General features: G+C 42.3%; 1 protein-coding gene across 1 annotated transcript in view; it reads right to left on the bottom strand.

Annotated features, from left to right (window-relative positions):
• LOC115241870 (hepatocyte nuclear factor 6) overlaps positions 1-11,207 on the bottom strand; it is a 71,609-nt gene extending 60,402 nt beyond the window's left edge. Inside the window, exon 1 of the mRNA XM_029817814.1 lies at positions 9,633-11,207. Coding sequence (XP_029673674.1) covers positions 9,633-11,151 — 1,519 coding nt within the window. The 5' untranslated portion in view covers positions 11,152-11,207. The remainder of the gene's footprint in view (positions 1-9,632) is intronic.
• Positions 11,208-17,921: the final 6,714 nt, after the last annotated feature.

Here is a 17,921-nt window from a genome sequence, read left to right as displayed (position 1 = left end):
ACTAGTAATTTAGGATCGTAGGTTCTTGTCCCTAAGAAAACAGAAAACGAAAAAACAGGGGAAAATCAATTAAATTCAGCGTTCAATCGCAGCGAAATATATATACAGGATGCGAGAAAAGTTCCCGTGCGCGCTTAAAAACAACTTTTTTGCAGAAAGAACATGCATTATAAAATCAAAGAGTTTCTTATCGAAATATGAAAAAGTTTCTGCAATTATTATATTAATTATATTAGATATTTCATCAAGAAAAAAAATAGATATCACACAAGAAATATTTAAAAAATACTCTGAAAAAGATCAACGCGCGCGCGCGCGCGCGAATATTGTTCGTCAATATTAATAATATAATTTCAATTTTGACACAATTTTTTTCCGGGAAACAAGAACAATTGATTTCTCTCTTTCATTTTTTATTAAATTTTTTTTTTTCAGCTTTATCATAAAAAAAAATTTTCTTTGATTTATTAATAATTTCTCATCAATTTAATAAGAGTCTTAATTCTTATTAAATTATTTTCTTATTTTCCATATTTCTCAATTTCTTGTTAAAAACATTATTATTTTACTTGTTACATATTCTTTCTGCAATAGCAGACTCATTTTGCGGTACTTGATTAACTGCGGATTATAATGCGAACGGGAACGATCCTGGCGTCCTGCGAGGCGCGTGGTTTTTCGTTCGCGGACGAATCTTGAATCGGATATATGAGAAAACGGTAAAAGAAAACCTTGTAGAGTCCTTCGTGGTGCGTTTGTCTATCCGTTTGGTTAGGTCGAAACATTTGCATTTGCGCACACGAACGGGAATCGTCCGACTCTCTCGACAGAGATCGAGTAGTACTTTTTCTACTTCCGAGATTCAGCTGGTTCATATCTTCCATGTTGACGTTCTGCCGACGATCATCTTCGGACGATGAAAAAGGATTGTTTGCAAAATTATTACAGGGAGGGGCGTGGAAACGAAGAAGGCCACACAGAGTTGAAACGAAGAACGAGGGCGCGGTACAGTCGTCAAAAAGTATCATTTCTCTTATTGATTCTTCGTATAAATAAGTTTAGGAGGATTTGCAAAAAACTTTGCGAAGAAACTTTTTGCAAAGAAATATATTTCGGAGTCAATGAGATGCGAGAGAGATTGAATGAAAGGCCACTTTATTCCGTGTTTTTTTTTTCTCCCAGTTTTCCCATGCTTTCATTCATAGTCTTTACAGCTGTTTAATTATAATCTTGATTGATGTTCAACCAAATAATTCTGCGCGCTGATTTTGGAGGATTTTATTTTGACCGCGAAATGTGCTATTTGGGTAAAGTATTATAATATTTATTTGACGAGAATTTTAATCACGTGTGTCAGTTATTTAAAAAAATTCTTGAATATTTTAAATGTAAATAATACTTTTGGAAACTGTGTTGACTTTATATTATATATTACAAATCATTCTGCTTTCAATATATTACGTATTAATATTCGATTAGCCAGCATTTATTTTCATCGGTTTCGATTCAAATTCTGGTATTTAATACTAATAGTTAATCGTTAATATCAGCATATTATAAAAATATGTATGCTAAAATAACGTAAATCGGTGAAAGTGTTATCCCAACACCTGATTATCTTATTTATCATATATTAATACATTTTCTTCACTTATTAATACAACTTATCAATCCCTCCCCTCGATCAATTTTTTAATTTTTAAACAATTTCAAAGTAATTTTTATATTTGATTGCATGTCACAGTAATTAAAGTTCAATCTTCGCAAAGAGAAGAAAGTATCGTAGTAGAAAACTGAGAGTGAGAATATCGGGACGCCTCTCGAGGATTTTATCTCGTGGCACAGTCCGACCCCGAATCTCCTTTTCTCACGGGGTACCTTTCGCCCTACTATTTCGTACCATCCTATATGTATGTACGCGGGACACGTACGTAACAGTTGCGAACAACGGCGTGTATGCATCGTACAACGGGAAAAGCCGGTTCCCACTGAACACTCCGTTACTACGTGATAGAGAACAAGGGTTCCAGAAGAAAGAGAGACAGAGAGAGCTCTCCACACACAGGGGTGAAAAGAGGGAGAAAGAGAAAGAGAGAGACTTTGCGTGGCGTGCCTTGTGTGCGGCCTACATACATATATAGGGTGTCTCAAACATACTATTTGCTATCTTTCAATTTTAGAAAATTCGTATTTAATGAAAAATAAAGACTTTTATAGAGACTGTGAATTATAAATTATTGGAAAAATTAGAGAATTGTAATGAATAAACTTTGAGATAGTGAAATAATAGAGAATAACAATAAAGAATTAATGAGATGTCTTTTCTCAGATTTAGATTTTAGTTAAATTTTATGTGAAGTTTTGTTTTGCAAAGATATTTTTATCAAAAATTGAAGGTACGCGAATTTAAATGGATACTATTTTATTATGAGAAGATTGTTTATCGAATTTAGCAACGCGAAATTTAACTTGGGCACCCTGTATATTGCATGCGTGACGTAGTGGATGAGTCAGCTGGTGGAAGGAGTATTCGTGAAATTTGTCAGGAAACTTTCTGGAAATACATACGCCAAAAAGCAGGATGTGCTACTTTCAGAGCAACGATAATAGTCGAAGGATTATCAATATTTGATTGTCTCACGGTAGTTCTATAATCTCGTTTCCGTCTTTAAGTCCTCGAACAAAGACTTTCAACACAAAGATATTTAAGACTATAGATACTCGAATTTCTTCTAACATTTCTCGAATCTTCGAGGGATATATACATACATATATATTATCTGGATTACAATAATTTTTAAGTAAATAAAAATACAACTTTTTTAGACGGTTTGAATTTTTTTAAATAATTTTGCACATATTATATATTTAATATTTTTTAAATATGTAGATATTATGAGAAAAACACCTGTTCAATATTGTTATAAAACAATTCAATAATATTTATATGAAACAAAACATGTTTTCTTAGATCAAGAAAATTCAGAAATTTATTCATTAATATAAGAATTTATTATTAATATAAGAAGTAAAAATTCAAGATGACTTTCGAAAGAAAAAAAACTTAGTCATTAAGTTGGAAAAATAAGGCTCAGAAATATAAATTCTTCAATTAACTTACTGCCTAAATTGGCGGGATGATAAAAATGTTCGCTCGAATACACACGATGATGTCGATGAAGAGGCGTCGTTCCAAGAGAATATTGCTTATCACAAAACATACCACGCACACAGTATCACCTTTCGTTTATCAATGATCTGCTTGAAACTCAACTCGATCCGTCCACGCGCGGCGAGAGCGGAGCTCTCTATCGAATTCTCTAGCGACGCAATAACCGGCTGAACATCCTCGAACGTAAAGCGCGCAGGTAAAAAAAAACCATGTCACGAAACCTACTTTTGATGATGTCGCGGACATTTTAAACGCGATGCGGGCGATCTTGTCCTATTTCACAACGTGACAAGCGTCCGTTGAATTTTGCGGACGCATCCTTCCCGAGCGAATTGAATTATTGCGTCGCGTCTGTGTGCTAGAATCTTTCGAATCGAGTTTAATTCGACGACCGACTGCGTGTGTGGCTCTCAACGGTATGACTGGTATTGTAATTTTGACTTTGTTTACTATGTTGGAGGTCTTATTTATATCTAGATATTTATGTCGCTTTCAATACGAAACCATTGTTTATCATTGATATATGTATGATAGAAGTGATAAATATTATATAAATACTAGAAAAGATATTTGTTCGCATTTTTGTATTTTCAAAAGTAATAAAAAAAATATATTATTCTCTATGTATTTTCTTAACAGCAACGTGCCGTTAAACATCGACGCAGGTCAATAGAAAAGTTGAAATCGTGAAACGTAAAAGCCACGTTTTTGTTCTATTAGCTCTCATCGCATAGCGTAACAGCTGTACGACGAAAGGTGTTCATTGATGTGACATCTGCACCTTGACCCCCCCCCCCCCGTCTCTCCCTCTTCCTCTTTCTCCTTTCGATAGAATATTTTAGTGAATGACCCCTTCCCCTATAAAAATCGAGCTCTGAAAAAAGCAGTTCTCGTTTCGAATAGAAAAAGCGCACACTAAAATAATGTCAGTTTATTCTCTGCATTTAATAAGGTTCTAAATTTATGTAAGATTCGACGATCTGGAAAAAAAAAATCAAAGTTCAAACATCCGAGAAAATAAGAATCAAAATTCCGGATTCAGAAAATTCGAAGATCCAAGTAGACGAGAATTAATATCTAATAACTAGTTCTAAATTTAATTAATATGCGATATACTTGCAAACTTATTAATAAGATTTTACCAGGAAAAATAGAATATTCGATTTTTCAATAATCATGAGTCGAGTGCCATTGCAGTGACTATCATTGCACCGACTTGCTCGCTCGTTGGACTGACACTTGGGTGTCTCGTTTTAAAAATAATACATCGATAAGCTCGACATATAGAGCTCGGAGAGTTGCCGAAATTTATCAGAGATTTGAATATTCTCGATCGGGAAGGTAGGGAGAGGGTGGTGGATAAAAACGGGAGGGCGGAGGGAGGGTCGGCGAACGCGTTCCCCGCGAGCCGACAGGATATCCCGTTGGAACGACGACGGGCACGCGGGACACGCGGGGGTGAATTCATGCTATGCCCGACATGTGAGCACGCATAGGGCCTCTCCACACCGCCGGGTGTCGCGTTTCGGCGCGTGCTGTGCGTCAACGTACCGTGGAAACCGCATAGCGTCCGCCACGCTACGTGAAAGTGCAACAGAGCGAGAGAGAGAGAGAGAGAGAGAGAAAGGGAGACATGATTATTTTACTTTGTGAACCTTAGAAGAAAGAACGAAATGCCTGTAACCCTTAATTAGTCGCGTAATCTCCAATTATTAGCTTACAAGATCGTAAATTCTTTCTTTAATGATATAAATTCGAGGAAGTAAACCATTGAAAATTTATCATATGAAATTAAAGCAAGGAACATGTAAGATAAGTAAGTTAGTCGTATATAATTTTTATCGATCGCGAATATATTTTTTTTTTTTTTTCACCTAGAAAAACTTTTTAATCTCCTTTTCTAGGTAACTATTTTTAAAAGAGTATTCCAAACTTTATCTAGAGCAGAAAATGGAAAAAAATGAGACGAACACTTCTCGTGCTAATTTAATACGAATAAGCGATATATCTTGGATATCTTCGCAAACTTAAGAATTCAAAAATTTGTGTTTACGAGGACGACACGGTATTGATCGCGTTGTTAAAAACATAACGTAGCTCGTGGTAGCGATGTAACTTCGCGATAAGCCCGTGAGACAGGGAAACGACACAACCGTATCGATTCGTTTTTTTTTTTTTTTTTTTTTTTTTTTTTTTCATTATGTCCAGTGTATGTAAGAAGACACATGCGCGACCGATGTAAGACCTACAGAACGATATCGAGGTTGAGGAAAAGCGACATTAATTATGCGAGGCGTGTTTACATTTATTAGATGCATCGGATTCTTGAATTTCGAAATTTCCACATTTTGTTATTTTTCGTCATAAAATGCAGAAATATCTTAATATTTAATTTACTTAATTTTCTTTATCTAATTTAATTTATAAATATGCTTTTGTATATGATTTAATTCAATTTAAATCCAGAAATTACCTTATCTTAGATCTAAGAATTTATTTACTAAAAATTTAAAATTTAAATCCTCTGAACTCAGAAAATACGAATTGTTTTAAATTCCAAACAACTAGAACTCCTTATTATTTTTAGCCCTCGCTTGAAAAAATTTTTTAAGGCTCATAAATGTGCGTGGAAAGTTACGTAAGTCGAATAAGAACTTTATCATCGCGATATGAATGTGAATCATTGAGTTACTTTAGAAATATAGGATACATTTGGCGAAAGTAAATACAAAGGTATGAGGAGCCTCGCGACTAATGCACCTGACCCTCTCATGTGACGATCGATAGCGACGACGATGGTGAATGCAATTAAACGCAAATGACATCCAGCACACGTTGTAGTCATTACTAGATGAATTCGTGCACGAACAACAATAGCGGCGTCATAATAAAGGCAATTTATAAAAGCGCAACGTTAGGTTTGTCGATTGACCGCCGATTTTAACGGCTATGAGCGAATTATTTCCAGTTTGTTTGAAGCTTCTCGGAAAACGTTCAAATTACGTTACATGTACTGTTCCTCAAGGAACTTATTTTCCGAGTAATATCCTGCAAAATAGGTTAAATTTTTTTCGCTTTTCTCCTCGTATCTCTTTTAGATAATTTATATTTTGATTTTAATTTATGAATCTAATTTCTTGTATCTTAATTTGGCTCATTAATATTAATAATTATTTATATTCTCAATTTTAATTTGTCAATTTTATTCTAATTTCTGGAGACACACTAATATTAATAAAATTTCTTTTTAAATAGAAATTTTATTAATTTTATTAATAATAATTAAATAATAATTTAATAATTCAAATAAGATTTTTTTTTAAATTGTGAATTAAAGACGTAGCTATATTTATACGCTTATTAGGCTTATACATATAATAGGAAAGATTCAGAGGTAGATTCATTTGGGGTAGATTCATCTCGCGAAACGTTGCTGTTTGGATCCACGAACGCGTTCTAACGAGACGGGTTTTCTCACGAAAGAGACACGTGGGAAACAATGGGAAGAGAGGCTCTAATTTGAAGGGCACTGAATCAAGCCCTTCTTCCCTTCTTCGACGTTTTCTCCTTGTGGCGATTCTTTACTCCCGTGCGCCGCGTCTTTTCTTCACTCCTTTCCTTTTCCTCTTTTCTCTCCTTTTCCTTGGCCTTTCCCACGACCTTAAAAGAGTTTCGTACTATGAGGGACTGTCGATGGAACATTTATACCGTACAAAGATATCCTCTCCTCTCGATGTCATGTGTATGCCTCGCCAAGAAATGACAGAACAAAAAGGAAAGGAGAGAGAAGGAGAGAGAGTTTATATATAAAAAGAAACAGTGAAAGAGAGATAAAAAAAGAAAAAGGCGAGCAAGAAATAAACAATTTTTGTTGTTTTTTTTTTTTAATAGAAAAAGAAACTTTTAGGTCACCAAATATACGACAACTTGTGAGCTTATTATTATTAGTTTTAATGACAAATTTTTTAATAAATGTAAAGCCTTGGAAGAAAATAATTGTTAAAAATTATGATTAATTAGAAGACTCTTTAGTTGAATAAATTCAGTTTCATACACGAAAAAATATTTGTCAGTTTTACAGATGGGGGAAGATTGTAGTTAAATAGAATTTTAATTTGAAGCTTAGAAAATTACGAGAACATATAATTTTGAAAATTGTAAACGTACGCAAAAATGACAATTTCCCGCGATATTTTCATTAAAATAGTCCACTCGAAATTCATCGGATTTGTCGAAATTAAAGTCGCAAAGGTTGTGTATTAATAAGAAATTCATTTGTATATAATTGTAAAAAAAATCCTAGAAAAGATCCTAAATATCTTTTCCTGGACTATCAAAGAGAGAGATTATTTAAAATCAACCCCGAGGTGCGCACACATCTTTTTCTCTTCCTCTCTGTTCCCTTCTCGGCGGAAGTCTCGATCGCGAGGATCATCGCGCTTTCCGCGATCATGCTCGAGTGACACGAAAATCGAGAAAGTCCCGCGCGGCGATTCCGATGGTCGGGAAGAGAATGGTCCAGAGGGGAGATGGAGGAGACGGAGGAGAGAGGGAAGAACGACGACGCGGTGAACATGGCGGCTCTCCGGAAAGCGAGACGAAGCCGTGCCGAGGTCGCGCGCGGCTGCGCCCGACGATGCCCGTCGTCGTCGACGACGACGGCGACCGCGTGACCGCCGCCGCGACTCTCTCTCTCTCTCTCTCTCTCTCGCCGATCAATACCCGGACGCAAGCGGCGAGCGCCGCGACGCGGAGCGCCGCCGCATCGCCCCCCGCGAACGAAGGATGTTGAATTCGAAAAGTGTTATTCCGCGCGTCTATCTCTGAATGATATGGAAGGGAACGCCTCTCCCACGTGGGTCAGCCACGTGTGCGCTTCCGCTGTCCGCGCGCGCGCTCCGCGCGGATCTTTTGCGCGCGTATATCTCCCCAAAACGTGTTCCCGCGTGTGATTTAGCGCCCCATCCCGGTTTTCCCGGAGTACCCGCTTAACGACGCTCGATTCGTAATCGTTACATGTCTTCGATCGCCTTGCACGTTTGATTATTTTATATGTGTATTGATATCTAATTTAGATTTTAGACCACTGCTACGTCTATACTCGGGAGTGATTTTTATTTCGTAGACTATCAAAGTGTCAATTTGGTAAATGTATATCGACATATATAATTAATGGATATCTTTTTAGTAGGGATTAAGAAGTATTCCAAAACACATTTTTTTTTTTATTTAAAAAGGCGATCAATTTTAGAGAGTTTAATAAATCATTTCTTTGATATTTATAAGAAACATAAAGAGCATGTGCTTTATCATCAATATTTTCTTTTCTTGTTTTCGAACATAGGAAGTCTTATCATAATTTAATCGTAAGTTTAATTTTGTTGGTTTTTAAAGAAGTTTAATCAATGTAAGTAACTTGAAGCTGTTCTTTTCTAAGCTCGTTCCAGTAGAGCGTTATCAGATAGGGTGCAGTTTATTTTGAATCGAAGGATATCCCTGGAAGAAGAAGGGGAGGGGGGTTTCTTATACAACGCGGTCTATCAGGTGCAATGTTTCGCGCGGAAAATTCCTAACGCGGAGATACAAGTCTCTATAATTATTCTTAATGTATTTTGAAAAGCGCAGTTTTTTTATTTTACTTGCGCAAGTTCTTGTTTCATAATTTTGCAACTCTTACACACAGACATTAAACAAAACTACGAGTTTATACTTTTTCCACAATATTATTTAAAATCTAAATATTAATACTGCTTGATGATGTTAAAATAATAGAATTTGACATGGCATCTCGATTTTTCCCACATTCAAAATATTACTTTAATCTTAAACTATTTTAACTTTACCATTTTAAAGCGCGATATCGCAAACGCGTGTTTTATTTAATTTTTTTGTTTTTTTAAACCTAGGAGTAATCGTTTACAAGATGCGCGAATAATTTTAGAAAGACGAAAGGCTGTAAATGTAAAACGGCGGTAATCCGAAGAATCTGGCCATCATCGATTGTGCATCGATGATTGAGGACGCACAGGACGAGAACACAGGCGAGCAGCGAGACACGTGTGTATGTGAAGCGTGAGACACAACGTGTTTGTGACGTTTATACGTGTATTACATGTACTACATGTGCGAGAGACTCACACGACGACGACGACGAAGACGAAGACGACGACGACGACGACGACGATGATGACGACGAACAACGACAATGATGATGAAGACGACGACGACGACGACGACGACGACGACGACGACGACGATAACGTCGGTCTCAGAGCCCGGGTTCTTTTCTTTCTTTTCTTACAGAAATGAAAAGAACACGAAATATACGATATAGAGAGGTGGGACTTTTTGATAGTGTAGTTTCGAGTAATTTGAGTGGTTCGTGAAGGGTGGTCGGGGGGGTTGGGGGGCTTTATTTATATGAAACGAGGAGAAACGTCTCTTCGCGCGGACAACTAACCTGCTAGCCGCAAGGCCGACATTCTCTGAAACTCGGGTTCCTGCAGCCACTTCCACATCCGCCGGAAGGTCTCGCGGCCGCTCTTGAGCTTGGACCAGGGTTTCGGGTTGCGCAGCAAATCGCTGAGGGTGCCCTGGCTCCGACACAGCACACGCTGCGCGAAGATGGCCTGCGGTATGCTGTACCTCTTGAGCTCGGCGCTGATCCGCTGCGCGAGCTCCTTCGTGTTAATCTCCTCGACTTCTCCGGCGCCGCCGTTACTCGCCGTAGACACCGTCTTCATCACCACTGACGTATGTTGCACGTGTTGCGTGTGCGATATCGTTTGCTGCTGCTGCTGCTGCTGCTGCTGCTGCGGTATCGATTGTTGCTGCTGTTGCTGCTGCTGTTGCTGCTGTTGCTGTTGCTGCTGTTGCTGCAGCTGCGTCTGCATAGTCGGGGGCGGCGACGCCGCGCTCGGCACCGAATGCGTGCCGGGCGGTGAATGATGCGATGGCGCGAAACTCGCTGTCGCGGTAACCGCCGGCGGCGAGGACGGGCTGAGCGCCGCCGGACTCTGCTGCAACCGTGGTAAAAACGCCGGATCGTAATGGGGACTCGCGGAGGATTTGTGCGGCGAATTAAGGCCGCTCTGGCTGTACGCGCTCTGCGGCGACAAGGGGCTCGGTTGGAGACCCGCGCCCGGCGATGGATAATTGTGTGGCGGCGACATGCCCATCGAGGGTAATTTGTCATACGCATAGGGCGAGCCGCCCATACCGAGGCCGATGTTACCCAGGCCGTTGTTCTGCATTACGGCGAAACTGCCGGTGACGCCGCCGGCCGCGTGACCGCCGTAAACGAACTTGTCGCTCATCGTAGAAATCGGCGGTAACGGCTGCAGCGGCGTCAACGTGGCGTACGACGAGCCCGGACTGAAGCCAGGCGGCGACATCCTTTCGGCCACCGAGGTAAGTGTCTGATACGTCGGCTCCGGCTGCATCGCCCTGAAGTCCGTCGCGTCGATCATACTCGCGACCGACACGCTTATCCCGGACGTAGGCGTTAGCTTGCCCGGACTGAGGAGCTCCGAGTCGTCGGCGTCGCGCGAGTCCACGTCCACGTCCTGAGGCGGCACGATCACCGACAGGGACTCCCGCGCGCTCTGCCTGCCACCGCCGCCACTACTACTACTACCACCACTGCCACTACCGCCGCCGCCGCCTCCACCGCCACCGCTGCTGCCGCCGTTACTACCGTTGCCGTTGCCGTTGCCGTTGTCGCTACCGACGGCGCGTCCGCCGCCGTCGTTGCTTCCGATTCCGCTGGCACTGCTAACGCCACCGCCGCCACCGCCGCCGCCGCCGCCACTATCACCGCCACCACCTCCGCCGACGCTCGGCGGATCCTGGGACGACGACAGGTCCTCCGCGGCGGCGAGGTCTCGCTCCTCCTTGACGCCGAGCGCGCCAGCCGCGAGCAGTTCCAGCGGTAGGCTCGCGCACGCGATGTCGGGGCTTTGAGAGGCCGACGAAGACATACCCTCGACGCTACCTCCTCCGTTACCACCACCACCACCGTTACCACCACCACTACCGCCACCCCCGTTACCGTTGCCGTTCCTACCGTTGCCTCCTGTTTCGTGCGCGACCTCGTGCTGATGCTGCTGCTGCTGCTGCTGCTGTTGATGATGGTGGTGATGGTGATGGTGGCCGTGGCTGTGGTGGTGATGATGATGGTGGTGGTTGTGATGTCTACCCCCACCGACCACGCTACCCCTACTCCCATCTGCACCGCCACTTCCTCCTCCTCCTCTTCCCCCTGCGCCTCCCCCACAGTTCCCATTCGAGCCGCCCCCATTGCCCCGGCCATGCGTAGACACCGCCACCGGGGAATCGACCGAGTCCAGTAATTGCTCGCTATGCGATTGATGATCGCCTATGTCCCCTATACCTTCCATTTACGCACATCTAGTTCGGTAGTGGGCGCACTGCCACTCGCTCCTTCGGCTGTTGTTCGCCGACGATACGACGATGACGACCACGACGACGATACGACGACGATACGACGCACTGCACCGCACCCGCACCGCACCGCACCGCAACGCAACGCAACGCAACGCAACGCACCGCACCGCACCGTATCACACTTGTTTCCTTCTTTTTATTTACGTCAAATTAATTGTTTGTTTGGGGGAGGGGAAGAATGTTACGATTCCTTCCTCCTGATTACACTAATCTCGCCGTCACTGATTACCGCACGACCGCGAACGAAGACGTGCACGATCCTCCCGGCGAGTACTTCGCGAATACGACAACGACGATGATGCTGATGCTGAGACTCTACCGCGACGTCGAATCGACGTAAGAAGTATCCGGTGGTAGCGCAACGACCACCGTGTGCCCATGACACCGCACGAGTACGGAGCGAGTGAGAGCGCACGCTCTCTGCGCTCGCGCGCCCGAGTGCGAACGCACCGGTATACCGGCTCTCTTCTAGTGCTGAAAACGAAGAGAGAAAGAGAGAGCAAGGGAGAGAGAGAGAGAGAGAGAGAGAGAGAGAAAAAGAGAGAAGGAGAGGGCCACAAGCGGGCCCAGAAGCGGTGCGAAGAGGGTCGGTTCTCACTTTCCGTCCCGCTCTCTACTGGGGATTCTTCCGCCCCGCCTCCTCCCCCTAACGGTCCTTACGCCGAATATCTCGCGGCTCACACTACCGGCACAACCGCCATCTGGTCTCGGTTCTACTACTGTTGTACTACTACTATAATACTACTGTTATTCCGCTCACGCGCTTCTTCGTGTCGCGTGCCGCGACAGTTCCTCTCCTGGTCCAGGTGTGACAGCGTCTCTGTCTTTCCCCTCCTCTTTCTCCTTTCCCCGCCACGTGTCAGTTTATTCGTTCGTTCGTTCACGGAGGGGAGTAATCGCTCACACAACACCGCCGCCGCCACCACCACCACCACCGTTGTCACTATCACTGCACCAGCACATCGTCGTCGAAGCCGTTACTGTCGTGGGTACTTGCGCAGTGATGCTCTTCGCACCTCTCCTCCGCGCGGTGGACAAGAGTCTATCGTCCACGTGAAAGAGATGCCGGAGACGGAGTTTTGAAACGACGGTGACACCCGTTATTTTCTTCGCGCGCGACTTCAGATTTCGTTTCACCACCGGAAGATAGTCGTCGATCGCAAAGAGACGACAATCGCGATTGTCTTCTTGTTTTCCTTTCTACGACACTCGAGAGAAGGTTATCCTCTTGGTGGGTCGCGATAAGGATAACCTCACATGCAGAGCGTCAAAAGTGACAAGAACCACTACCGGCTAAGCCACCACCATCAGAGCGGCGCGTAACTAAGGATGTGTAGGTGACACGGACGTCTCACCCGCCACCACCAGCACTGCCACCTCCAACTACAACGCCACCGCCGACGTCGCCGCCGCTGGCGTCAGTCAGCTTTCTATCGATTTTCCGATACCTCGTGACCAATGTAGTTCGATGCGCGCGGCCGATACTTCGAGCATAAACATCGACTCGCGTCACCTGCGCCCGCCACGACCTCGACCCAGCGATATTAGCCAACTGACTAATGAGACTGCTTTTGGCTCGATTCGATTCGCGATCGTCGTCTGTCTTTAGCTAAAAGGTTGCTCGTATCTTCGAGAAACATTGCGAGTACACTGTCGTAGAGATTTTTCTTCAAGAAACACTTAAACAATTTTTCTTCAAAGCAACTCGAGTCTTTCGCAATTTCCTTCCTTGTGAAATTGGTTATGATTTGGATTCTTAAATTGCCGACAAACTTTTTCTTCTCGAACTGGGTTGTTGACGTAGTAGTTCTCTTCGTAGGAAGTTACTTTGCACAAAGTTTCGTCTTGAATGCACTTCGATTTTCCTTCTCTTTTCCTCCCACGATCAATCAGGCTACTCAACGAGGCTAGCCCTTGATCGATCATCGAATCGATGCGGCCCGATGTGGCCCATAATCTTCATCGGACGCGCGCGCGCGCGCAGTCGAACAGTCTTCGAAATCGCAAAAATCGATCTCATCTACCTCCTTCCTCTTCAGGATCGAAACGTCGATACGCCGATAAGGCACGCATCATCCTCCATGACTATTCCGAGCTGTTTCCTTCTTCCAAGATGTCGTCTTTCTTCCGTGGAGGCTGCGTAAACGAACGATCTGCAAGATAACTTGATCGAGCGACACGGAATCCGCGCGCCCACACACACGCACACACAGGCAAACACCAAGGGATGGCCGAGAGAAGAAGAGGGGTCGCCGACGATTGGTCGTGGCTGGCGTCGATACGGAGATCAATGGCCGCCCGCTACGGAGAGAGAGACTCTACGACGTCGGCGTCGTATCGAACTCTCGGCCGCGCGCTTTCGATCGATCGGCTTCGACGGCTTCGTTCGATGGCGTACGACCTCGACGACGAAGGGAGACGGATCCTTGACGAGACGACCGATCCTCGACTTCGATATCCGCGACTCGCCGATACGAATACTCGCGCGCGCACGCTTAGAAGCGCGCCCTCTCTCTCCCTTTCTCTTTCTCTCTCTCTCTCTCTCTCTCTCTCTCTCTCCCTCTATCTCCTCGCACCCTCGAGGCCCCGCTGTTTCCGATGTCGTCTTCGTGCTCCCGAATTCCGTCGCAGAGTTTTCCCGGAACGCAAATTTCTTCCTCCTGGAGAAATCGACCGCTTTCCGGAGGACAACTCTTGTCTTTCTCTTCTTTCCTTCTCTTCTCGTCCTGCGATCTCGAGATGAGGAAGATACGGCAAGGATGCGCACGAGGTCAAATCGTGTGTGGTGTTGTTGGGACACACGGAGAGAAAACGAACGCGTCTCGCGCTCGCACGGAGTTGTGCGGAGTTGCGCAAATCGCGAATGCTACGCTACGCGAGAGCCTCCGACAGGAGGGTGCCGGTCTCGCTCTCTCTCTCTCTCTCTCTCTCTCTCTCTCTCTCTCTCTTTCTCTCTCTCTCTCTCTTTCTCTCTCGCTCTCACCCTTGTTCTCTCTTTCTCTCTTTTGGGGCGAGACGGGGCCGACGAAGCTGAGGAGCGTACAAGGGGGGTGCGAGAGAGAGTGGACAGACGGGCGGGGGGAGAGGGGCGGGGATCTCGCCACGGGGATCTGTAACGAACTCGATACGCAGGGGTCGAGGAGAGGAGACGAGTCAGTTTCGGGGGATGAAGGATGAAAGAGGAACACGGGACGGGATAGGACGGAACGGGGAACGAAGGCGAACGAGTCAGGGGTGGCCCAGGGACTACTCGACCGTATCTGGCACCCCCGAACGACGCACAATGTAGTTTCTCAATTAAGCGAGTCGGCTTCTGGCTTCTGATATATGGCTTCGCGTGCCCGTTTTATCCTTTCTTCCATTTTTTTTTTTTTTTTTCGTGGCTTTATTGATCGACGGCCAGTTCGATGCACCGTCTTGTTCATCGACCGGCGAGATCGATTAATTTCCATTCGGAGTTGCATGTTTGATATCAGCGCATTGTCAGCGATATCGATCCGTCGATTGATTGACGCAGCTATCGCGGTATCTTTCTACCGATATATTCGCGTGATTGTTTACCGAAAATTTATTTAATTATACTGTATATATAATGTGTAAGAGAAGACGTAAACAAATTTTTTAACGACAAAATCTGTTGAATTTAAATAACTATTATTTTAAAAATTGTGCTCTACGAATATTTCTTTTTTATAAAAAAGAAAAATTGTATCAGTAAATTCATAAACATAAATGATAAAGCTCTCGTGCAACATTATCTTTTAATATCTCTCTCTTTTACCATGTCTCAAATATATTTTATGACTTTCCTCTGCCCTCTAATTTCTTGAAAAATACCTTGTAGAAAAGAGTTTTGTGGGGATTTTAAATAATATAAATAAGTTTAATGTAAAATGATTATTAATATTAATTAATGTTAATAATAAATAACCGTTAAAATTAAGGATTTCCCGCTTCAACTGCGGAAATAGATATAAATGGAAATAAATAGGATGTGGATTTATACACAATTCTTAAAGGACGGAATCTAGGACTGTATAAGTCATTGATGGAGGCGGTGGAATTACACAGTGCAAGAGTGATCACACGCGGGCGCTTTGCGTTGTGTTGCCTCGGACTGTTTGCTAAGTAGTTGCCAAGGAATATAGTACATACTTTGAAACAAGGAGACTTATGCCTGGCGATTCGATCCGCGGGAGTGCGTCAGATACAGGGCGCCGATGCGCCGCTCCACGACCGAGGTGGCCATTTACAATTCAATTCATCCGCACAATTGCAATACAGATGACTCACCTCCACGATTCGGCTCCACTTGCAGCACTTTCTTTTAGAGGATCGCGACTTGGCTGGAACTCCAGACTCCGTGGCACGGAATTTCCTAGAATTATAAGAGTTGGGTTTTATTTCGAAATTTAATTCAAAAACATTTTAAAAGTATTGACTTTTTAAAAATAAATTAAGATTATGCTTTAGTTTATTCTGTACATTTAAAATCATTAATTTTTTAGACATTTTCATACAAATTCCAATTAAATTTTATAAATATATATATATATAATATAAAAATATACTCTCTGTACGTCGTAAAATATTTAAATATATATACATATCAATTTAAAAATATATTAACACATAACTATAATAAAATAATATTAACAGTTCAGTTTAAAATAATAATTAATATCGATGGATTATGAGCAGTGGTAAACGTCATTTGCAAGGGAGGAGATTCGCTTTTCAAAATCCGCACCGTTGAAAAAGGATCGATCGATCGCGCGATCGAGTATTTTTCAAGCGCTTTTGCGGCTTGATAAAATTTCGATAAACGCGGCAGCTGACACGTATTACGAGTATCTCGATTCCGAGATTGAGATAAACTCGAGCGATAGAGAACGTAACGCATGCACGGGGGTATCTTCGAATATCCTCCGTGAACGAAATCCATTTGAGTATCAACGACAAAGTAAAATCGATATCGGCGTTACCTTATATCCGGCGGTCGAGTCGAACAGAAAAAGGAACGGTGGATTAAAACGCAAGCGGATAAATTCGCCGCGTGATTAAAGCGCCGCGCCGGATTATTTCGATGCGAGAAAATAAATATTCAAAAGGGATGCGCGCGTGTAATATTCGTATATCGAATAATATTGCCCCTTGTAAAACCGCGCTATTCTTTAATTATTCTGAAACTTATCTCTGATTTTTTTTTTTATTTCTATTTCATTTTTTATCTAATTACTACTTCCATATAAATTTGCAAAAACAAATTGATGTACCTAAAATGTATCCATATACATACACACATACATACATATATAATATCCATTTTCATAATGAATATTATAAAGCTTATATAAAATAATATATATTATATATAATATATATATTATATATAATATATATTATTTTATATAAGCTTTATAATATTCATTATGAAAATGGATATTATATATGTATGTATGTGTGTATGTATATGGATACATTTTAGGTACATCAATTTGTTTTTGCAAATTTATATGGAAGTAGTAATTAGATATACATTGAAATAGAAATAAAAAAAAAAATCAGAGATAAGTTTCAGAATAATTAAAGAATAGCGCGGTTTTACAAGGGGCAATATTATTCGATATACGAATATTACACGCGCGCATCCCTTTTGAATATTTATTTTCTCGCATCGAAATAATCCGGCGCGGCGCTTTAATCACGCGGCGAATTTATCCGCTTGCGTTTTAATCCACCGTTCCTTTTTCTGTTCGACTCGACCGCCGGATATAAGGTAACGCCGATATCGATTTTACTTTGTCGTTGATACTCAAATGGATTTCGTTCACGGAGGATATTCGAAGATACCCCCGTGCATGCGTTACGTTCTCTATCGCTCGAGTTTATCTCAATCTCGGAATCGAGATACTCGTAATACGTGTCAGCTGCCGCGTTTATCGAAATTTTATCAAGCCGCAAAAGCGCTTGAAAAATACTCGATCGCGCGATCGATCGATCCTTTTTCAACGGTGCGGATTTTGAAAAGCGAATCTCCTCCCTTGCAAATGACGTTTACCACTGCTCATAATCCATCGATATTAATTATTATTTTAAACTGAACTGTTAATATTATTTTATTATAGTTATGTGTTAATATATTTTTAAATTGATATGTATATATATTTAAATATTTTACGACGTACAGAGAGTATATTTTTATATTATATATATATATATTTATAAAATTTAATTGGAATTTGTATGAAAATGTCTAAAAAATTAATGATTTTAAATGTAC

Source organism: Formica exsecta, unplaced genomic scaffold (assembly GCF_003651465.1).
Source record: "Formica exsecta isolate Colony F162 unplaced genomic scaffold, ASM365146v1 scaffold120, whole genome shotgun sequence".
Taxonomy (NCBI): domain Eukaryota; kingdom Metazoa; phylum Arthropoda; class Insecta; order Hymenoptera; family Formicidae; genus Formica; species Formica exsecta.
The sequence above is the reverse complement of the archived record's forward strand: the minus strand, read 5'-3'. Positions and strand labels throughout refer to the sequence as shown.